Genomic DNA, 25516 nt, shown 5'->3' with positions numbered 1-25516 from the left:
TAACAAATAATGTGATTACCTTTTCCACTAGTGCTGATGATACATAAATCATCATCATTGAGCTTCGGTGGCAGCTAGGATAGGATGTGACAATTCAATTGAGACTGCCTTGTTGTTTTTTAGCCGGTTGCTCTAACGAGGTGATCGTCAGTGCAGCCAAATTAATTTGGTACAAAATCTTTCAGATATCATGTATCAAAACTTGATGTTTTTCTTTCCGTTCCATCCATTATTTATATTATTTATGTAAGAGAAGCAAAAGACTAGCAGATAGAAGTTTTTTGCTAATTAAAAAAAGAGTTTAAGATCTAAAATGACAGAAAAGTGAATGATAATGCCTAAAATCAACAGTTTTAAATCTGTACAACCTTCGAGAATAATTTATAGGGCGTTTGCAGTTTAATATAAATTGATTTTGTGCCAAAAAACTCGAACTCAAACATTCACGTATATTGCTTATTACCAACTTTACAAACCAGCAACACGGCCAAACTAACAACATGCTGCCCTACGAAAAACGCGCCGCCGCCAATCGAAGTAATCGAATGTCATTTCCAACCAATTAGCAACCGGTACGATTGTGACAGAAAATCGGTACGATTTTTAATGACTACTTGTCGCATCCTATCCTAGATTTAAATCATTTCAAACATGCTCCTTTTCGATCAGGGGGGTGTAAAACGAAAATTTACAAGTCGGAACCTCACAAGTTTAGGCAAGATTTTGGTCGCTAATAGCGTTTTAACCATTCGATCTATTTTTAAGATTTTAATATGAATCTTCTCGTATACTCTCCAGCAATTTGCCAATTCCATTGAAACTATTGATTTATTAACGACAACATATTTAGATCTTCCGATGCTATTGTCGAGAGCAACAGTTGGAAAACTAAGGCGCTAATAAAAAATGCATATTCACGGCAGTTCACGTGTTCAAATGGAAATATGGTCTGTAGAAGTGGGTATGTGTGTGGCTGGTGCAAATGTACGGTACGTACGCGTGTTTGATCTGCCACCAGTATAATGATCAAGCAAAGAAGCTAGAAGAAGTGGCAAAAGTAATCCAGGTGCCAGGTATTCCATGCCAACGGGTCAAGTCAAAGGCTCCCGCCCGAGAAAGTAGTGTGCTCGCAAGAAATAAATAATTGTTGTTGTTAGAATATTAAATGGCCGGGGTTCTGCATCAAGCGTCAACCATGAATATTTTTTGCTCAGGTTTGAGTGTAGTAAATTTAATTGATTGTGAATCGTATCGGATAACCCTCAGCCCTATAACTGAGGGCTAAAATAAATACTCCCCCTAAACAATTAGAAAATTCCCATAAGAAAATAGAAAATTGCCAATAAAGAAATCAGGGTATGAGCAATAAATAAATATAAAATTTCCACAAATAAAACAAAATTTCCATAAACAATTAAAAAGTTCCACAAAATAAAAATAAATAAGCACTTTTAAAAGCAAAATTGCAATTATAAAGAAGAATTTTCCATAAAAAATAAATGTTCCACGAAAAAAAATACAAAATTTCCATGAATAAATCAATATTAGCAGTAAAAAATTACAAATTTTTCCACAAAATAAGTATATTTTTTCCATAAAAAAATATAAATTTTCCACAAAATGATCAATAAAAAGCAATAAAAAAATAAAAAAAATCCATAAAGAAATAAAAAAAGGAATCAAACTGTGCTTTTTTTCCATAGATGACCCCTTGTTTAAAAGCATTTAAAGTTCATGTAAAATTTCATCAGCTTCATTGCTTTCTTGTATTTTTTTATGGAAATTTTCTTTCTCTTTATTGATTATTTTATGAAAAAAAAAATATTTTGTGAAAAATTTTGTTATTGTTTATTGCTGATATTGATTTATTTATGGAAATTTTGTATTTTTTCCTTGGAACATTTCCATTTCTTTAAAAAAATCTTCTTTTATAGTTGCAATTTTCGCTTTCAAAAGTGCTAACTTATTTTTGTTTTCTGGAAAGTTCTTAATAGTTTATGGAAATTTTGTTTTATTTGTGGAAATTTTATAATTATTTATTGCTCATACCCTGATTTTTTTATTGGCAATTTCCTAATTGTTTATGGAAAATTTCTAATTATAAATGGAAATTTTATTTAGCTGCCAATGTCCTACAATAAATCCGGACATGAAGTGATATAAATTAAGCTTCGTTATCCTTTTGCGATCAAAATATCACAGTCAAAACGCAGCTTGGCACGGTTATGTAGAACCCCGACCAAATATTTATATTACCAAATTCATAGATCTTTGTAGTAAACGAATGAGCCTAATAAATACACAAATAGAAAAAAAAAACTACAAAATAAGAAATAAGAAAGAGATAATAAGATAATATAAGATACACTCAACCCTCTTTTTACGTCACTTATTGGGGGGACGTAAATCGAATGTGACGTAAAAAGAATTTTTGCTGAAATTTCTAGTATTTCACTTAATTTATTGATAGTGAGGATACTTTCAAATACATTCACTTGCGTCTTACATGAGGTATTGTAAGATCTCTCCGAATCCAGCAGATGTTATAAGATCTCCAAATTGTCCTGGAGTTTGAATCAAATGGTCTACCGAATCAACCAAAGCCTTCATGATGTCCCAAGTCGTGGTATCAACTCAATTATGTCCTCCGAGGATTTGTCTTTCACTTGCGTCTCAAAACAAGACATATGAGGTGTTGTAAGATCTCCAAATTGTCCTGAAGTTTGAATCAAATGGTCTACCGAATCAACCAAGGCTTCCATGATGTCTCCAGTCTCGGTGTCAACCCAATTTTGTCCTCCGATTATTTGTCTTTCACATCCGTTTTCAATTCTTGCATGTATGAAGTTGTAAGATCTCCAAATCGTCCTGGAGTTTGAATCAAACGGTCTACCGAGTCTATTGAGGCTTGCATGATGTCCTCAGCCGCAGTATAATCCCAGTCATGCCTTCCGAGTATTTGTCTTTCACCTGCGTCTCAAGTCCAGGCATATGAGATGTTTTAAGATCTGCAAATTGTCCTGGAGTTTGAATCAGATGGTTTACAGAATCAAACAAGGCTTCCACGATGTCCCCTGCCTCGGTATCAACCCAATTTTGTCTTCTGAGTATTTGTCTTTTACTAACGTCTCAAATACAGGCATATTCGATATTGTAAGATCTCCAAATTGTCCTGGAGTTTAAATCAAATGGTGAAATGAATCAACCAAGGCTTCCTTGGTGCCCTCGGCCACGGTATCATCCCAATCATGCCCTCCGAGTATTTGCCTTTTACTTGCGTTTCAAGTCCAGGTATATGAGATGTCTTAAGATCTCCAAATTGTTCTGGAGTTAGAATCGAATGGTCTACCAAATCTACTAAGGCTTGCACGATGTCCTCAGCTGCGGTATCATCCCACTCATGCCCTCCGAGTATTTGTCTTTCACTTGTCCATGTATATGAGATGTTTTAAGATCTGCAAATTGTCCTGGAGTTTGAATCAGATGGTCTACAGAATCAAACAAGGCTTCCATGATGTCCCCAGCCTCGGTGTCAACCCACTTGTGTCTTATGAGTGTTGGTCTTTTACTAACGTCTCAAATACAGGCATATTCGATATTGTAAGATCTCCAAATTGTCCTGGAATTTAAATCAAAAGGTCTATCGAATCAACCAAAGCCTTTATGATGTCCTAAGCCGTGGAATCAACTCAATTATGTTCTCTGAGTATTTGTCTTTCACTTGCGTCTCAAAACAAGACATATGAGATGTTGTAAGATCTCCTAATTGTCCTGGAGTTTGAATCAAATTTTGTAATTAATCAACCAAGGATTCCATAGTGCCCCCAGCCGCGGTAGCAACTCAATCATGCCCTCCAAGTATTTGTCATTCATTTGCGTCTTAAATCCAGGCATGTGAGATTTTGTAAGATCTCCAAATTGTCCTGGAGTTTGAATCAAATGTTCTACATTGTCAACCAAGGCTGCCTCGATGTAAACCCAACTTTGTCTTCTGAGTATTGGTCTTTTACTAACGTCTCAAATACAGGCATATTCGATATTGTAAGATCTCCAAATTGTCCTGGAGTTTGAATCAAATGGTCTATCGAATCAACCAAAGCCTTCACGATGTCCTAAGCCGTGGAATCAACTCAATTATGTTCTCTGAGTATTTGTCTTTCACTTGCATCTCAAAACAAGACATATGAGGTGTTGTAAGATCTCCAAATTGTCCTGGAGTTTGAATCAAATGGTGTAATGAATCAACCAAGGCTTTCATGGTGCTCCCAGCCGCGATATCAAACCAATTATGTCCTCCGATTATTTGTCTTTCACTTACGTCTCAAATACAGGCATATGATACGTTTTAAGATCTCCAAATTGTTCTGGAGTTTGAATCAAATGTTCTGCCGAATCAAACAAGGCTTTCACGATGTCCCCAGCCGCGGTGTCAACCCAATTTTGTCTTCTGAGCATTGGTCTTTTACTAACGTCTCAAATACAGGTATATGAGATGTTCTAAGATCTCCAAATTGTCCTGGAGCTTAAATCAAATGATCTATCGAATCAACCAAAGATTTCATGATGTCCTAAGCCGTGGTATCAACTCCAATATGTTCTCTAAATATTTTGAATTCACTTGTATCTCAAAACAAGACATATGAGGTGTTGTAAGATCTCCAAATTGTCCTGGAGTTTGAATCGAATGGTCTAATGAATCAACCAAGGCTACCATGGTTCCTCCAACCGCAGTGTCAACCCAATTTTGTCTTCTGAGTATTAGTCTTTCACTTGAGTCACAAATTTTAGCATGTAAGATGTTGTAAGATCTTCAAATTGTCCTGGAGTTTAAATCAATGCATATGGGGTGTTGTAAGATCTCAAAGTTTTCCTGGAATTTGGATAGTTTGCGAATTGCGTCTCAAATTCTGACATGTAACATGTTGTAAGATCTCCCAATTGTTCTAGAGATTCAATCAAATGGTCTACCGAATCAATCAAGGCTTCCATTATGTCCCCGGCCACGAAGTCTAGACTTCAGATATTTCTTCGATGACCTGGAGTGGAATAATTGTTAAATGCGTATCTAATATGGATCTATGGATCAAAACGGGATTAACCATTTAAAAATAATAATCCTGTAGACCTAAAGACCAGTACTCCATGACTTTCTTAAATTACCTGGAATGGAACAATAGTTGAAGAGGTATCCAATTTAGTCATATGGATCAAAACGGGTATGAGCAAGTTTTTTTTAAAGAGATAACAGCCTTTTGGTTACGCGTGTTGACCGTAAAGCTTATATTTCAGGGATGGATGATATTCATGGATAATATGCAATGGAACAATAGTTGAAGCCGTATTCACTTTAGTTCTATGGATCAAAAAGGGCATGGCCCATATGAATTGCCGAATTTAGCCACAATAAAATTGCTAGAACCATCCCCACAAACATTTCAGTTTTATGCTGATTTTACCGAAATCATGTAGAGCAAATAATGGTTTTCATGACCGTTATAGAACTAGAAATGTTCCTTGGGAATAAAATACTCGGAGGACATAATTGGTACCGCAGTTATGGACATTATAGAAGCCTTGGTTGATTCGGCAGACCATTTGATTCAAACTCCAGAACAATTTGGAGATCTTACTACATCTCATGTGTCTGGATTTGAGACGCAAGTGAAAGAAAATTACTCGGAGGACATAATTGGGTTGATACCGCAGCTATGGACATCATGGAAGCCTTGGTGGATTCGGCAGACCATTTGATTCAAACTCCAGGACGATTTGGAGATCTTACCACATCTCATATGTCTGGATTTGAGACGCAAGTGAAAGAAAATTACTCGGAGGACATAATTGGGTTGATACCGCAGCTATGAACATCATGAAAGCCTTGGTTGATTCGGCAGACCATTTGATTCAAACTCCAGGATGATTTGGAGATCTTACTACATCTCATATGTCTGGATTTGAGACGCAAGTGAAAGAAAATTATTCGGAGGACATGATTGGGTTGATACCGCAGCTATGGACATCATGGAAGCCTTGGTTGATTCGGCAGACCATTTGATTCAAACTCCAGGACGATTTGGAGATCTTACTACATCTCATATGTCTGGATTTGAGACGCAAGTGAAAGAAAATTACTCGGAGGACATAATTGGGTTGATACCGCAGCTATGGACATCATGGAAGCCTTGGTGGATTCGGCAGACCATTTGATTCAAACTCCAGGACGATTTGGAGATCTTACTACATCTCATATGTCTGGATTTGAGACCCAAGTGAAAGACAAATGATCGGAGGACATAATTGGGTCGATACCGCGGCTGAGGACATCATGGAAGCCTCGGTTGATTCGGCACACCATTTGATTCAAACTCCAGGACGATTTGGAGATCTTACTACATCTCATATGTCTGGCTTTGAGACGCAAGTGAAAGTAAAATACTCGGAGGACATAATTGGGTTATTACCGCAGCTCTGGACATCATGGAAGCATTGGTTGATTCTTCAGAACATTTGATTCAAACTCCAGGAGGATTTGGAGATCTTACCACATCTCATATGTCTCATATATGAATTGCCGAATTGAGTCACAATCAAATTGCTAATAATAGGGTCATTGCCGGAGCTATGGACATCATGGAAGCCTTGGTTGCTTCGGCAGACCATTTGATTCAAACTCCAGGGCGATTTGGAGATCTTACTACATCTCATATGTCTGGATTTGAAACTCAAGTGAAAGAAAATTGCTCGGAGGACATAATTGGGTTGATACCGCAGCTATGCACATCATGGAAGCCTTGGTGGATTCGGCAGACCATTTGATTCAAACTCCAGAACGATTTGGAGATCTTACTACATCTTATATGGCTGGATTTAAGACGCAAGTGAAAGACAAATACCCGAAGGACATTATTGGGTTGATACCGCGGCTGGGGACATCATGGAAGCCTCGGTGGATTCGGCAGACCATTTGATTCAAACTCCAGGACGATTTGGAGATCCTATTACATCTCATATGTCTGGATTTAACACGCAAGTGAAAGACAAATACTCCGAGGACATTATTGGGTTGATACCGCGGCTGAGGACATCATGGAAGCCTCGATTGATTCGGCAGACCATTTGATTCAAACTCCAGGACGAATTGGAGTTCTTACTACATCTCATATGTCTGGATTTGAAACCCAAGTGAAAGACAAATGATCGGAGGACATAATTGGGTCGATACCGCGGCTGAGGACATCATGGAAGCCTCGGTTGATTCGGCAGACCATTTGATTCAAACTCCAGGACGATTTGGAGATCTTACTACATCTCATATGTCTGGATTTGAGACGCAAGTGAAAGTAAAATACTCAGAGGACATAATTGGGTCATTGCCGGAGCTATGGACATCATGGAAGCCTTGGTTGATTCTTCAGACCATTTGATTCAAACTCCAGGAGGATTTGGAGATCTTACTACATCTCATATGTCTGAGTTTGAGAAGCAAGTGAAAGAAAAATACTCGGAGGACATAATTGGGTTATTACTGCAGCTATGGACATCATGGAAGCCTTGGTTGATTCTTTAGAACATTTGATTCAAACTCCAGGAGGATTTGGAGATCTTACTACATCTCTGGATTTCTACATGTCTGGATTTGAGACCCATTTGAAAGACAAATACTCGGAGGACATAATTAGGTTGATACCGCGGCTGGGGACATCATGAAAGCCTTGGTTGATTCGGCAGACCATTTGATTCAAACTCAAGGGCAATTTGGAGATCTTAGAACAACTCATATGCCTACATTTGAGACGCAAGTGAAAGACAAATACTCGGAGAACATATTTGGGATGAATCCGCGGCTGATGAGTCTAGGGAATTCTTGGATGACCAGGAAAGGAACGGCTGCTTAAGGTATATTGAGTTTGGTTTAATAGATCATATAGAGCATGAACCATTTAATAAAAGAGATAACAGCCCTTCGGTATCGCGGGTAGACCTTAAGACCTATAATTCAGGGAATTCTTGTATGACCTGGAATGGAATTTGGTTCAATATATCAAATTGGGCATAAACCATTTCTTACAATAGATAACAGCTCTTTCGCCACGCTTATAGACCTTAGGTCCTCGGCTACGCATGCAGACTCCAGGAAATTCTTGGATGACCTGAAACGGAACAATTGTTGAAGGCAAATGATGTGTATACAAAGCATCTACTTTGTTCTTTGGGTTTCTAAGAGTGCCTTTTCATAGGCTTACTTTTGGATGTCAATAATGTTTCAAATTCTTTTTACGTCACGTGCCGTAAAAAGGAGGCCGTAAAACGAAGTGACGTAAAAAAAACTGCCGTAAAAAGAGGGTTGAGTGTAATATAAAATAAGATAATAAGAAAGTAAATTCATGTTAAATCTAATAATCATAAGATCATCTAACTTCGATGAGGCTAATCTCAATCTATGGTCTTCTAGTAATAGCTTAAGGCCTGAGAAGCATCTCTCAACCGAAACTTGTGTACAATGAACAGCTAATGCTACCATTGCCAGCAGATAAAGATCAGGGTCGTCATATCGCCTCGATTCCCACAGTTTTAATACATCCGTTTTCGAGTCCAAGCGTTGTTTGGGTTTGACAAGACTCAAAAGCTTGATTTTAAGATCGACGTTTGGCGAATTTGTGGATGCCATGTGGTTAATGCATTCACTTTCCAGACTTTTCTCAAAATCTTCATCTCCTACGGTTGTGTTTTGCGAATCTTGATTGTGTTCTTCATGAGTTTCCTGAGTTACTGTTTACCTGGACTGTTTTCAAAATCTTTGCCATTTTTAAAATGTGGTCCTGTTGATGTTAAAAGAGTTGTTAAATAAAAATTGATTAAAAATAAATATGGAAAACGAAAAAAAATCTTACTATTGCAATTGCTTTATCGTCTTTGGTTAGGAAAGGAGAGTCCATAAAATTCCATCTAGGATCAAAGAAAAGAGCAGCTTTGGCAGCTTTGCTGGTAAAAATTTGATGCACTCGCTGCTCCAAATTATGTTTCAGTTCAACCACCAAGGGATTTCCTTTACTCTCAATAATCTGCAATTTGTGCAGGCAGATTTTGATAAGTCGAAACATGTCTCCAACGATAAGGCTCTGCTTCTGTAACTATTTCGTTAGAATGTTTGCTGGTTCGAATGCTTCAAGAAACTGTTTAATTAAGATCCATTCTTCCACGGTAATGTTGATCTTCTCATCGCTACTTCCGACAGTTCTATAGAATGTTTCATGCTTCACTACATTCTGGAACATATTGTATTTGGAGCTCCAACGTGTAGCTACACTGATTTTCGGTAGAGGAACATTCGCTACCATGAACAACGAACGATATTGAGCAGTTTTCATAAGTTTCAGCTTCGATCGAATTGAAGATATTTTCGCTAATATATCTTGTTTGATCGCACCGTTAACTGCAAGCTAGTGTGAGTGTGAGCACCATAGCGTACTAAGTCGATACATTTCGAATTGGTGCTTGAGAAGATGTCTTTCAACTGCATTTCATCATCAACGATGTTATCGTCGCAATCTTCATCAATATCTGCTTCTGAATTTTTAAAGTCGTCCTCATCACGTATGCGTCAAACGACTTGGTGCTGAGCAAGCATTTGCACTGAACGTTTTCGATGAAGAGGTAAATATGATATTTGATTTTTTTGTTAAATATCTTGGCTGTGCATATGCACAGCATATGTTTCGAAATGGACAAATTGATATGAAATTTGCGAAAAAGAATCCACGTGTCTTGGAGGGACTCGAACCCTCAACCTCCTACTCTCTAGAGAGGCGTGATAACCCCTACACAACAAGACCACTTTGTGCAAACCGGCTAACACCGTTCTCAAGCGGAATCACCCAACCGTCTGTGTCAGGGGACGCATTCTACCTCGATGAGTGCTGGATGCAGAAAGAGGCCCGTGCCTACGGTTGAACGAATTATAAAGCCTCGATCAGCAGTAGTGTGTACTCACACAGGTCTAACTCTGCAGCAACGTTAACTTGCGCATGCGCAACATGGTTGACAACTACTATGTTGTCGACCTATGTGTGAGTGTTGTTTCAGTCTTCATTTCCATCATCAATGCAGCGCTGTAATATAGTGTCCCACACATCCCACTTCAGCTAAAAAAAAAAGAAACAAAACAAGCAAAAAAAGTGTTCGGTCGGGCTTATGAAGACTGCGCTTTAAGCCCGCTTTAAGCCATGCAGCATATTTTGAAGATATGCGGAAAATAGATATGTACTGTGCTTTTTTTGACCGAGTTTGATGTTATATATGGCTAAGGCTATCTCAAACTTTTCTTGCAACCTATTGAAAGCCTTCCACATGCCGTTTGATAGCACATTCTTCAGGAATGGTGGGATATGGTCCATACGCACACTTGATGAAGGTCCGATGACTTAGTACAGCCCTAGATTGATCGATTACAACAGGCTTTTCACTAGCGTGTTATTTGAGTAGGAGGCGCGGTAGCTCCGCAAGTCCTTTTTCTAGTGAGAATACTCAGTCACTGGTATCGGTGTTTCTAATTCTGTCACCGATGAATTGCCGTTCCCATCATTTTATTCGACTATCGATTTAACGGCATCCTGGCATATCTTTCAGCTACTGTTGTTTTTACTGGTGTCTATGTTCGACCAGGGATTCGGTTATGATGTCGTGTTCGTCATCAATTTTATTAACGAGCTGATGCCAAAGTAAAAGAGTTACTAGAGTCGCTCCTCACTTATCACAATAGATCTAACGAATGATCGCAGTTATTAAAATACCCAACAACCCGCATAATCACTTACTGTTCTTCGAACAGTTACAAATATAACATGGACATAGTTGATATCGTTACCCATTAAAATTAAGTTCTTCGAACAGTACATATCTATGGTAAAACAATTACCTCAACCTTAATCAATGTGGTTTACAGTCTACGAACCATAATCAATATATTACTGATAAAAATCTTTCCTCAAAAAATGAATGAAGGAAATCTTTTCTTACGGTCAACATTCTTAACAACCCGTTGCTTATACAGTCCGGTCTACGAAAACCGCAGCCACTATGGTCGATACGTTATCAGACTACAGTACGATTATGGTCGAGTACTTGGTCCAGTTACCATTATGATTCAACGTGGAACGTAATCGTTTGTATGCGGTATTGATGTGCCCCTGGAAAGGACACGTAAGCCGTACAGTATAACCCGAGCACCATTCCATTTTGAGCACGAATGCGGGAGACTACTCTAACCTTTCTCTTGCTTCGCATCGCCGTGAATTCGTCGAGAGCAATCCTCAACCCCTTTTCCCGTACGATCGTCATCGCGAGCACACGTAGGCAAGCTAAGCAGCGCATCATCCCGAAATCCTTGAAATCGGACAAGCAGAAACTACCACGGCCAATAGCGGCCTTTATGAGACAAATACAATGAATACGTTTGCGTGCGTTTTTTTTTACAGTTTGGATTTATGCGGGAAGGAGAACAAAAAATATCGCTCCTGCTCGTATGACCAACATCTAGGTTGCATCGAAATATTGGTACTGTAAATGTCAAACCGATATTGTTGATAAAACGAAACATTCCTTACAACATGGTGCATTTTTATCATTTGAATTCAGCTTATTAAAGTCAAATATGATAAAATATTAAAAATGACTACAGCACCACTACTATTCTAGTACTAGACTATTCGTTTTCCACTTTTTTTCATACAATAGCAAAGCAAGCAAAATTTATTGCTTTTTTTTTCTTCTGCGTAATTACAGCAAACAACATTTTTCAAACAAATTTCACATTTCCTTTTCAAATAAACATGATTGCACTTATCGTTCTTTTTTTTTTTATTATTTGCGTCCCACAAACTACAAGTGAAACTAGTGTGTCTCTCTAGTATTCCTTCTTATCGAGCATCGCACTAGTGAGCATTGTGCACTAGCATTTGTCCTGAAAGCATTGTGATGCACAAATTTTCGTTTTTAATGAGCTTCCCGCAAATTAACGAAAGTAACAAACATTTGGCTTTTCGGCATTTACCTCTCTTTGAGAATCCCGCTGACGATAATTGTGCGCTAGTTTTCGTCCCGAAAACAATTCTGCGCACATTTTCTTTTTCGATTTGCGTCCCACAAATTAATTAAAGAATTGGCCATCGGCACTTTCTTCTCATCATACTAATGTCTTCTTCAATTTGCGTCCCACAAATTAACAGAAGCATTGCCGTTCCGGCATTTCTTCTCATTGCTGACGATGATCGTACGCTAGTTTTCGTCCCGAAAACATAAAGGAACACATTTTCTTTTTCAATTTGTGTCCCACAAATTAACAAAAGAACTGTCGTTCCGACACTTTTCCTCATCGCGCATCCTGCCGACGATGATTGTGCGTTTGTTTTCGTCCCGAAAACACTAAAGCACATATTTTTCTCCTTTAATTTGCGTCCCACAAATTAACAGAAGAACCGCCTTTTCCGGCGGTTTTATTCCATCAAGCTTCCCGCTAGTGGTAGTTGTGCGGTAGTTTTCGTCCCGAATTACCAACCCGTACAGTTTCTGCTAACTTGCGTCCCACAAACTAGCGAAATGCGGTTTCGTTTTCGCAATATCACGAAATACACACAAAATGTCGTCCAACTGTTTAACATCCAGTTGAGTGATTCTCGCTTACACACCTCGGAATTTGTTTTTTATATAATATCATCGATGATATTATACCTGACAGGATCGCCATTGTGCAAACTGGCTAACACCGTTCTCAAGCGGAATCACCCAACCGTCTGTGTCAGGGGACGCATTCTACCTCGATGAGTGCTGGATGCAGAAAGAGGCCCGTGCCTACGGTTGAACGAATTATAAAGCCTCGATCAGCAGTAGTGTGTACTCACACAGGTCTAACTCTGCAGCAACGTTAACTTGCGCATGCGCAACATGGTTGACAACTACTATGTTGTCGACCTATGTGTGAGTGTTGTTTCAGTCTTCATTTCCATCATCAATGCAGCGCTGTAATATAGTGTCCCACACACACTTAAAGGTCACGTTTGCGGAAAAGCCATCAGAATCCGAGTACCAACCTCCACCGCGGTTAGCTCTCTTTTTTGCAAATTGAATATCTTTCGGATGCTTGATTTGTCCAATCTCCACATTTGCTTACTATTGTATATCCACAGCCAAGCGAGTGCACATTGTTTATTAAACGAGAGGATCGCACTCCATGACCCCCAGTAACTGTCTGGGCGGGACGGTATAGAATGCGAATTCAATCGCACTCTGCTGTGCCAAAGGCTTGCTTGGCTAAAGCATTTGATGAGTTTGATTGCCTTTTTACGTGAGTTCAGTGCAAATGCTTGCTCAGCACCAAGTCGTTTGACGCATCCGATCATATTTGAACTGTTATCTACTGTAACAACGTAGATATTAAGCACACTGATTTGGTATTGCTCCAAAACTTGAAGGATTCGCTCTTTCAAATTAGCGGTAGTCTGCCTTTCATTAATTTCAAACATTGACAGCGTTTGAACTTGCACAATATCATTATGTAAGTATTGTGCGTTAACACCGATTTTTTTTTCTCATGACGTGATGCACTGTCACATTTGAGGCATATCATCCGGTTTTTGATTCTTTCAGAGAGTATGTTTCTTATTTCAGAGGCTACCTTTACTACTTCAGTGGATACCGAATCCGAGTTTATTGTTATTCCGAGGGCTTTAGCCAAGGGATCAATCGTCTTATTGCAAGCTTCTGAATTGAAGAAATTAAATGATATCGATTGCTTGGCCGGAATTTCAACAATACCAGATCGAAACTCATTTGGATCCAAAGTGACTATAACCTTTTTCACCACTCTTGCAACAGAGTTGTCATCTTGAGCTTCTGGCTTGCGTTTGATTGAAATGCTAAGCACCTTATCAATGAATATGCAATTAAAAATATGGTTATCATCAACATCAAGAAACAGGACAGCTGATAAATACTTGTGCGATATCGGGATGCTTGTTTCAAATGTGCCGAGAAAAGATTCCAATATGGTCTTTTGTGAAGCCATAGCCAGGGCAACCATCGATTATACATTTGAATTTTTTTCTGACTCGGACCAAGCAAAATATTTTCGACATTCACTTTGCTTTTCTCGACCCATATTTAAATAGTGAACAATTATGTTCTCAATGAAATACTTAAAAACTGGGTATGAATTCTCCTGCCACCGTCTCAGTTGAAGATATACACTCAAAGGTTTGACAACGGTTTAAAATACGCACTGAGGACTAGATCATGCATTTTCAACATAAAGAGAAGGTAAATGATTCAAATCATTGATGTGGTATTTTTACTAAAATGATGTTTTCAATCGAAGCAAGGATGGATTGATTAAATAAGGAGTTTGCATTCTCCACCTCCATGTTTTCTGCATCAAAGTAACGCAATGCAAAGGAACTTTTGAAGACTGCTCCATTGATAATTGTCCTGGGATGGGACGAAGCTATTAAACTAGTCCTGGCGCATACGCCTAGGTTTAAGCGCCATTGTTCGCTCTCTGAAACGAGAAAGAAAGTAAAATATATCAAATGACCCGAGTAGCCCCTTGTTACATATCAGTCTCTGTGACTCATATGCGACCAAATCCAGTCACATTGGAGTTGCTGCAACCAAATCGATGTGAACTGTGTTACTAGGGGACCCTACCCACCATTTGTTTCCAATCGGAATTAATAAGTCATATAAAGGCAGAGCTTTGACTAATTAACCACTCATTACTGATTTTGTAATAAGGTTCTGTTGATTTTCTTCACTGTATTTTAAGTAAAGGATTTTGAAAACCGCAAACTTTCAAAAAAGTCATAAAACCCAATTTAATATTTAACATGGTAATATTTTGGATACTTTTTAAATAACCACTCTAACTAAAAAGATTTATTCTATCAAACCATATTGCAGCTCCCGCAAACTTTTTAGTTCCGCTGCATCGTCACCAATTCCTCATTTCACACAGCGCAACGCTATTCCTGCGGTATTCCCGTAACGCTGCTTTCCATCAAAACACTCCTTCACTATTCATTGTCATCAACTACCGGTGTAGCTGATAAATCACTGATTGATTGCTATTCAGTGAAACTTTACCGTCACCCGTACCACTTTTATTCACTGGAAGGCATAAACTCTGAAAATTGTACTTATAAGTAATATCTTGATGTAATCTGGAGATTAAAGTACTCCATGCCAGCCGAAACTACAAAACACATTTTCCTCGCACTAAATCCACATTTATCGCAAGCTGGATATTAACTTTTGAATAGGAACCGGTGCCATAAACCATACATACAAAACTCGATCGGATCAAAAATCACACAAAATGTCACATTCGAAGATTACACTCCCGACAAATCGAGAACACCCACTCCAACCAAAACTATCTAAAATCGCCGATTGGTCGGCAAAAATCACGGAAGCAAAATATTTAGACGTCATTACTCGCGCACGGCACACTACGATCTCACAAAAATGGTACCTTGGCTTAGAAACTTCGCAGCTAATCACTGTGGAAGTGCTGAATGAACACTAAGCTGCGAGGCGGCAATGTCCCAGTGCCAATAAGAAGAAATGGTAGGTAACTACTTTCCTTCGATGGGACTCGAACCCACGACCCCAGTGGTTGTTGAAAATTATGATAGAAAACTACAGTTTCCAAATGTTTTCAGGAAAATGGCCTTTCAGTGTAACGGATTTCACTGTATCAAAACGATTGCTATCCTGCTCAATAAAAACGCTCTAAAATTATGGTAAAATATAATAAGAAAGGCGTAATTCACCGCTAGATGAATTCACCTAGGGTGCTGTACATTAGATATTAGAACCACTGTTTCTATTCCCATCGTTAAACTTGTGTACAACAAGCCATCATCCGTTTTATTCCTCAATGAAAAAAAATGTCATAAATCTGGTTTCGCTCTGACATTCCGCCACAAATCACATCCGGTCGGAGCAGGCAAAGAAGGTTCCAATCAAATTTCTCCCATCATCGTGTGCTCGCCCTTCGCGCAGAAATCGAATGAGATTTCTTTGTTTTCGCATCACGAGCAGCAAAAGCATCAAAATTCCATAAAATCTGATTTACAAATGCAAGTTCAGAGTCGAAGTCTACCTACTGCTAGGGGAAGTCGAATACTTTTCTACGTTCTACCATAGTTCATTGCTTGGGATGGCTCGTGAATAAATTTTCATTTCCCCGCGCTGGCTAGCTGTCAGTGGATCGAAATGGAACGGATGGAATGTCGAACGCTCGATGATTGGATTGGTTTGCGACTTTTGATGGATTTTCTGATGCATTTCTAAATAAATATTTTGAATTTATTCTCGATGGATTCCGGCCTATATCGCTTGGCATTGGCTGATAAATAACCAAAAACAAGAAACGGTCTGGCACGGGTTGAACGTTAACTCATATATTTTCTTCTAGGGAGGGCTCCTCCAACTCAAACGATTACACGATGAAATCCGTGTAATTATGGGTTTCCCTTTTCCACCGCGCTACGTTCCAGAAGGTAAATTAATAAACTACTGTCGATGAACCACACAAAGAGCGACTTCTTTCTTCTTTCGAACGATGGAACCAGCTACAAATTTGTTTATTATTTCACGAAATTACATGTGTTTCCTGTCAGATTCCATTGAGCTACTCCACCCCCTTCGAATGACCGACCGAGGAGCACGTCTGCTGGAAAGCCGTAAATCATAACAAACTATGAGCTACGCTACAAATAAACCGTCTTCCTTCGCCTCAAAGACTCCGGAACTGTTTTGCTTTTCTTCACGATTTCTCACGCCAGTTGGCATGATGGAACCACCCAACTGAAACGCCCAAATTGCTAGGCTTAGAAAACTGTTCTACGACCTCTGCATGCAAATCAAAACAGTTTCTTGCCGACTGTATTTTGTCTATTTGAGTTGATGTCACTGGGTGGTAATTATCGGTTTAATTGGAAAATGGTGGAGGCCCGTTTCTTGTTTTGCATTTCAGTTACCTAACCACTCATTTGATAAATACATATTTTGTGTTCTCCTCCATTTTCAGAATTGACTTTCGGCCCGAAAAAGGTGTCTACGATCTGCATATCACCAACACCTCGTACAGCCGGGACAATGGCCGGTTCGAGTGCCGAATCAAAGCCAGTGGCACCGGCGCTGATGTGCACCAACAGTACTACAACCTGACGGTACTAACGCCACCCCAACCACCCTTAGTTGCGCCCGGGACGATAGCCGTTGCCACCGAGGACAAGAAGCTCGATTTGACCTGCAGCAGTATAGGTGGCTCACCGGATCCGACGATATCGTAAGTATCTTAATCTTAAGATCAATATTTTCACAGTACGGATTTGTGACGCGTAACCTCCCTCCTCGAACAGATGGTACCGTGTGGGAACAAACATCCCGCTGCCAGCACCAATCAACAAGGGTGGCTCGAAGGATCTGCAGACGACGAGCACGCTCTCGGTACTTCCCCGACGAGAGGACGACGGGGCCAAGTACCGGTGCGTGGTGTGGAACCGAGCCATGCCGGAGGGACACCGACTGGAGACGATCGTCACGCTGTCCGTTAACTGTAAGTGTTTGTTCCATATGCAAATAATGTCCATGTATGAAGTATGAAATATGATGGTTTATTATTCCCTATTTTCGAAAATGTGATGATTTATGATGATTTCACCTCCAACTTTAAAAAAAATCTATTGAAGCTTTGTTCATTGAACGAAAATCTAAAACCGTTTTCATTCACACTTACTATTCAAAAAACAAAAACAAAGAAAACTTTTTTCAAACGATGTATTCATTTTCTTGTACGTTAAAACCCTTAATTTCCAAAAAATATATTGAAGCAGTCATTCGTTACTCCACATTTAATTTAATCACCAAAGGGTTGACTTACTGCACTCCTTAAATATTCAGATCCAACCCAATCGGTTGTAATTAATTAAATGTAAATTGCACCACGAATCAATCCATTTTGAACCATCATCCAACAAAAACATCCACGCCATCTGCCAGCACAATCAGCCGTGCCGGAACATTCACATTTCACTGCAAATTAATTTCGATTTGGTGCTTTTCCCGTGTAGCGCCACATTGCCATGGTTTCAACTTCCAACCATCCAACGCGAAACCTATCAAATAATCATAAAATGAGATTTCCTCCATTTTATTGTTTTTCTCATTAAATTGATAGTTTCCAACCTTCGCACTCATTCGTCTCCCATCCGAGAAGTCGTCCCATTCTTCGACATTCCACTTCACCCATCGCGTACCGAACTCCGATTGCAGTTTCCCAGCGGACAGCCCACCCGCGCCGATCGTTTAGAAGGGAGCGACCTTCCTACGGCGAACATCGAAGTTTTATCTTCAGAACCTCACCCCACTCCCCCCACACTCAGCATCCATTTTGCCTTCCTGCCGTTCCAGCTGAAACGAGGTTCGCGTCGCAGAAAAATCTCGTGTAAAAACTGGACCATCAATTGAATCCAATTCCGTAGGGATGGATGCCATGCAATTCGACTCTTGACTCACTACACTACTATAGGCTATAGGCTACAGGCGAAAAAAAGCGGAGAGGGTTCTTGTGTAGCTCGAGGAGCCATCCGAACGGTGAGGAAGAACACGTCTTTTTATGACTACTTTCCGGCTTTGACCGAGTCGGCGGAAAAACGTGGGCGGGCGTCACTTTTATATCCATCAATTTGGTAGGAAGCGAAACGCGGTGGGACCCGGCAGATATATAAATGCTTGACCCACTCGCCGTTCGAAGGCGCACCCCTTCCCGGTGTCGATTCTAATGGAAAGCGCCCGGGAAAGTGTTCTCCCAGGTTTCCAGGTATGCACGAGAAACGCCAAGTGTGACTGTTGCTGCTTTCATTCGGATCCGGGTCGATGAGAGCTAACCGGAATCGGAACGAGAGTAGTCTTTTATTAGAGCAGTGGCTGAACCGTGAACAGAGCCATTAACGTGGAATAGCATTTTTTTTTCTTCCGCTTTGGAATGTTTTGAATTAGTTGCCGCGCGTTCAAGAGGAGCGAGAACAAGAAATTCTAAGCCATTGAGTCAATTGGTGTACATTTTTGTGCTAATTTGATGGGTAGGATGGGTGGATATACTTTCGACGTTGTCATTAATGATGATGCTTTAAACCAGTGCAGGTTTTTGGGGTTCACGGCGAAGAGCTTTGTTTAAAACTTTTTCGGTATTTTTAAAACATTTTAATTTCAATTATCGCATAATGAAGGGAGGACTAGACCGTTGTCTTAATGTAAACATACCGTTACGCATTTTGAGAATTCATCTGGGAAATAAAACTTTCTTTCGTCTTATAGATACCACCGAAATTATTGTGGAACAAATTGAACAAGCTGCAGTTGAGTTTGAAATTCCGTAAACAGTCTGGTGAACCTAATTCGTTAATCAAATAAACATAAACTACACAGTAAACTAAGATTACTGGGTTCGGTAAAATTTTATCGGGTCTTCAAATTTGATGAGCGTTCGGTAATAAGCCCGGTAATTTTTTGGATTACCGAATGCTCAGTAAACAAAAAATAATAATAACTGTCAAAAATTGCAGCTTGCTCGGTAACAAACTGACAACGTGTTCAGTAATTTTAATACCAAAAATGGCAAGGACGTCGGTAAAAGTTTTACAATATATCCGGTATAGCTTTGTTTGATAAGAAAATTATTCTGAGCTTTTAGTGGAATGTCTTCACTTGTCATAAGACGGGTTTGTACAATTTCATTTAATTCCACCACTTGACTTGAGTGGTGGAGTTAAATGGAATTGCGCAAACTCGCCTTATGACAAGGAAAACAATATTTTTAATGATCGATCGGTAAACAGGATTTCGTAATTTAAAATAGAGAATAACATTATAGAAGAAAAATGAGCATTATACACATTAACGGTAATCAAAAACTGTTTGTATGACGCTTACGATCTGGCAGCAAGTCCCACTTCCGACGAGATTCACACGGAAAAATAAAATAAATATGCAGCACTGCACGGTGTTATCGGTCACAACATCGAGCTAGTTTTTTCGTTGACAACGTCAGCAACAAATTGAAGTTCGGAAGTCGATTTCCACACTTCCGAACGCTTTCCCGACAATTTGTTGGTGTCAAACTCAAATTTTCTTTTGACGTTCATGATGTCGGAAGTAAAACGCGGAAGTCGGAATATAATTTAGTGCTGGCGACACAATATGAATGTCTTAGCAAAAATTACGCAATTAAAAGAAGGCAATTTTTTTTTACTAACTTCCACTACAATTAAAACAAGAGGAAGAAGATATTACAATCTCATAATTCTGTGCTTTTCTGTACTGACAAGTCCAAGTTTTCGACTTGTAATTTTCTATTTGATCACGCTGAACGAAGTGGAAGTAACGCGAACTACATTCTGGAGGGTTACGGAAAGAGTTCACAAAAAAGACAACTGGTTTGTGCTAAGTCTCAGAATCAACTGACTCCGTACTTTATTTTTAGTTTCGACCAGACATTTGTCTGAGAGATCATTTTCATGTATTGGTTTCCGTTAAACGACTATCAACAGATAATACACTCTTATTCTAATTTACTACACAGAAAAAAATAATGAAAAGTAATCAGCGCGTAAATAATAAAGACGTGGAAAATTACACTATTCTAGGCGTACATGGATCTTTTCCAACAAGCTCGCCCTAAATGTATGCAATTTACATATCATTATGACACTTATTCGTATAAAAAGTGACATAATGCAATACAAATTGCATACATTCAGGTGATAATATCGTTTAAATTTACGCTTTTTTGGCATTCCCTTTATGTGCATTACTTTCGTGTAAATTTCAACAACTTTTTCTATCTGTGTAAGTATTAACAGTATGCGTTAATCATTGAAAGTGTGTTGTACACACAGAACTCAAACACCTCAGTCCTCCCCCTTCAAAGAAGTTTGGAATTCAAGCTGTATAACAGATGATTTACAAATTCGATCAATTCATTTTCAAAATCTTAACAAAATAAAAGGAAATACAATTTCAATTAGCAATTCAGTTAACAAAAATTTGATAACGATAAAGTCTCAAAATTCAGACTATTTTGTATACACAAAATTATCATCATGGTTCGATCTCTTTCGTCTCTTGGAGCGCCTTGGAACAATTCTAGGCGATTGATTGTTACTCCATAATCTTCCTCTTCTTGGCACGTCTGATCTCTTCCACCTGAAATCCATGGAAATCTTCCTGGCTGCTGTCTATCGTTTGTTGTTTTCTGACCAGACCGTATAGGGTAAATCACTACTTGGGCCTATGGACCCGGTTCCCGGCTCACTGCACAGAAAACTAATGATTTAAACTGTTTGGAAGTCGTAGGTTTATGGTTGATAATTTTAAAAAGTCTCCCATTTATTTTTCACAATACTCAATATTTTTCTATCACTTGTTTTACTCTAATTGATTCAATTGTAGAAAATAAAATGTAGAATTCAAAATTTCACTCTCCGATGCCACACCACTGAGCCGGAGTGATTCTTTCCACTTTACAAAACGGTATTATCGAATAAACACCTACCTGAAAATCGTCACAGTGCTCGATACAACCATTGCATGAAGCTGTTAATCACCACACCATAATTCTAAACACCCGCACATCAATTATTCTTATTTGTTCGTTTCACTAGAACTTATTTAAACATACTAGAATACATTTTAAAATGTATTCACAAACTGAACAAAATTCACCTCGGCCCAAGAACTTCTAGCCGCACCGTGCTGCCAAAAGGCCAGGATTATAAGAATGATCCTTCATCGTTAATAGGAAAATTGTCTAATATGTTGACGTTATCATGTTATTTATAGTTCTCTCGATTTTAAAAGGTGAAAGAAATATTGTTTTAAAGTATTTGGAAGAAATTTGGATGAGTTTATATATCTTCTCAACCAAATAAAAATGATTATGAATAATAACATCTGGCATCTTGTTGTCGTGGAACGTGCATATTTTTGTTTACATCGCATTTTCTACCGTCCCGAGAGAGAATGAGAGTAAAATGTTGAGAGATTGAGTGAAATTTTGCTTAGGCCGGGAACTGGTTTTTTTGTATGCCGGATTGGGAATCGCTATGACTGAAATGAGTGCTGCACCTCGTTCATTTAAATCAAATAAAAGCTTCTTTGAACGATATTTAGCACGAATAGCTATTTTTTAAGCAGAAGTGAACCCCAATGCAGTATTATACAGCCTACAAATTTCAGAAAAAGTTGCTTCCTGTCATAAATATCAATTAAATAATGCAGTCGTACGCATGTTAGGCCGGGAATGGGGTAAGAAACCCTATTCGGTTTATCGTGGGTTTCGCCACCTCTACGAAGCGCGCCACCTCGCGATGTGCCATGGTTGGCGCGCTTCCAATTAGAACCTGAAAGGTATTGCGAGAATGCCTTTTAATAAAATTTGCTTTGAGCCATTTAGCTGTGAAATGGGGGTTATGGTTCTTATACCATAATTCGTCCCCAGAAGTCAGATTTTCAAAAGGATCCGGAAAATACCCGCACTCCTTAGTATTATTATCATATGCAATGGGCTCACATTTTTACTACTAGTTAGATTATCATGCACATCATCTTCTCGCAGAAACCTCTTATAATGATTTTTGGGATTCAATAGGTCTAATATTGTTTTCTGCTTATATGAGAGAATCATTTGAGACGGATAGCTTCCTTCATGATTCAGGCAGTTATTTCTATAATTAATTAAGAATAGATTAATCTGGTCCTCCATTTCTAAATGAGAAAACTCGGGATCAATTAAAAATTTCTTCAATACATCTTTTACAGTTGTCACCAACCTCTCAGCCTGACCATTACACACTGGTTCAAAGGCCCCCAAAACGTGCGTTTTTTAGTTTTCGACCTGAAAACTACATTTTAGAGTCATGGTGTCTTCAGAAGAGTTGAAGGATATTTCTTGGGCTTTCTTTTGATAAGAAAACATCAATGATCTATCCACCTTAAAGGGCGGTATGAAATAAAAAAAAATACGCAGATGTACAAAAGCAGTAGTTGTCCTCTGCAATGTTATAAAGAATGTGAATTGGAACATCTTTTCTGAAGACACAATATTGGAATAACGGTTTTGTAACAAGTTAGAGCACGTTTTGTATGAATGACCCCCAAAAATCATATTTTGAGCATAACTTTTTTGAAAATGATTTTCGCAGTAGTTTTTGCTTGCAATCGTAAATTTTCCCCAGCCATCAAAACATCATCTAAATATACTGAAACATGTTCAATTCCATTAAGAACCTGCTCCATTACCTGCTGGAAAATTGATGCACTAGATGACGCACCCTGCGGTAAACGGTTATACATGTAAAGTCCTTTAATAGTATTGATTACCATAAATTTCTTAGACCTTTCCGATAATGATAATTGGGTGTAAGCACCCTCTAGATCCAACTAGCAAAATATTTTGCATCGACAAACCGGCAAAAGCATCCTGGGCTGTTGGCAAAGGGTAAGTATTAGGGATAATGAATTTATTTATCGAAACTTTGCAATCTATCACTAGACGTATCTCATTATTTTTCTTCATTACCACGATTACCGGTGACGCCCATTCACTGGTCTTGATTGGTGTTATTACATTCTCAGTTTCCAATTTAGTTAAATATTCCAAAACTTTATCACGTAAACGGTAAGGGACATCATATGCTTTCTTAAAAATTGGCACCTCGGATTTTAAAACCAAATCTGCTTCAAAGCCCTGGATTGGAGACGAAAAATCTCTAACAAAAACATTGTTGTACTTTGTTTTTATTTCATCGATTATGTTTTGATGTATATCTACACCAGATGAAATTGAATTTACAAAAAAAAGGTTCTCCAATCCGGGAAAAATACGTCTAACCATGTTCTGCCTATAAGGGGGGTAAAACTATTGCTACAATTTAGCACAAAAAGCTTCAAATTTGTTGAAATACCTTTAAAATTCACCATAACGTCAACTTCTCCATCTATTGTAAGACTCGCACCATTCACAACCACCAAGTTATTTTTTGGCTTTTTGCTAAAACTTTCGAAAAATTGTCAAAGTATTGTTTTCTACTCATAACAGTTACAGACGAACCACAATCCACTTCCATGTCAAACAAAACATTATCAATTTGTACTTTCAACACACAAGGCTCACTTATTTTACCTATAGACGAAACGTGCATACATTGAACATAAATTTTCTCACCATCCGCTTCATTATCGCTGTCTGAATCCGTACGCATTCTGTTGACCATTTCGCTTAAAAGTTCGTCCGGGTTGGATCCAGAAGTATTCGGATTTATCATGTTCACCGCATCTCTATGCATATTTTTTAATTTAAAGCACTTTCGCTTAATGTGCCCTTTGACACCACAAAAATCGCACACCATTTGGGAATAGTCAGGTCGGATAAATTTACGTTGTCTCTCTTCATTGTTTAGTCCATGATTCCGCCATTGCCTATTCTGTCCCTGCTTTAGTTTCCATTGTTCTTTTTGGTAAGGACTATATCCAGGAGAATAACCCAATCTGGTCTTAACTGGTCCCCGATACTGTGCATTGGTATTTAACCTTGATGCCAGTTCCATAGTGCTAGCCAATTTGTTCAACCTAGTCCCAGGGAAACTCAACATCCTCATAGAAGCTATTTGATCCGTATTGTTGCTGTATTCCATATTCATTGCATTATTCCTAGCAATTTCCCAGGTTGCAATCAGCTTTTCAGCCGTTTCTAACGTAAGCTTCTCCTCATTCAACAATCTCTGTAAGGATTTATCTCGGATACACAAAATCCTCCAAAGATTCATCCGGTTGCTGCACCCTAACATTGAATTTCAATCTTTGGACAAGATCAGATTCAGTTTTGTCAAGACGGGCTTTCAATTTAGCCACCATTTCAGTGTAAGGAATCTCTGATAAGTTGCTATTGGGATATAGAAGCTTTAGTTCCCTAAATAGGACCACTCAGAGTGATGAAATGGTCACGCTTTTCGTCCTCAGGAACCTTGTTCATGTTGAAAAAGAAGCCCAAACGTTCAACCCAGTCCCCGAAAGAATTGCCCTTGCGGAAGGGTTCCAAACTAGTATTAATATTGGATTGTGCCATTTTTGGTTGAAAAAATCCCAATAGTAATTATTCTAAAATAGAACAATGCTTCTTCACAAAAGAATGTGTTCACTTATTCACGAAAGATGAAAGAAAATTTGCAGACTCACCAGTAAGGTCTTTCAGCCTTTGCCAACCGAGTTCGATAGATGTTTCACTACCTGCCGTCTTCGCCTCTTGGCAACCGTGCAAGTCGTCAGTTGACGTTGATTCTGGTGTTACCTTGGCCGGAACAGACCGGAATAGGACCGAAGAGATCCCGGCGGTCAGCGCAGATTCACCTTATTGCAGCACCACGTAAACACTTCTGGATTCTAAAAGCCAATAGATCACTGT

At 38.9% G+C, this 25516-nt stretch overlaps 1 protein-coding gene across 2 annotated transcripts in view; it reads left to right on the top strand.

The window, feature by feature from the left end:
• The window catches only part of LOC134212064 (hemicentin-1-like), a 707443-nt gene that overhangs the window by 220409 nt on the left and 461518 nt on the right, over positions 1-25516 (top strand). For both annotated transcript variants that reach the window (XM_062689571.1, XM_062689570.1), the window contains 2 exons: positions 17084-17344; positions 17418-17614. In XM_062689571.1, coding sequence (XP_062545555.1) covers positions 17084-17344; positions 17418-17614 — 458 coding nt within the window. The remainder of the gene's footprint in view (positions 1-17083; positions 17345-17417; positions 17615-25516) is intronic.

Source organism: Armigeres subalbatus, chromosome 2, assembly GCF_024139115.2.
Source record: "Armigeres subalbatus isolate Guangzhou_Male chromosome 2, GZ_Asu_2, whole genome shotgun sequence".
In the NCBI taxonomy this organism is placed as follows: domain Eukaryota; kingdom Metazoa; phylum Arthropoda; class Insecta; order Diptera; family Culicidae; genus Armigeres; species Armigeres subalbatus.
The sequence above is the reverse complement of the archived record's forward strand: the minus strand, read 5'-3'. Positions and strand labels throughout refer to the sequence as shown.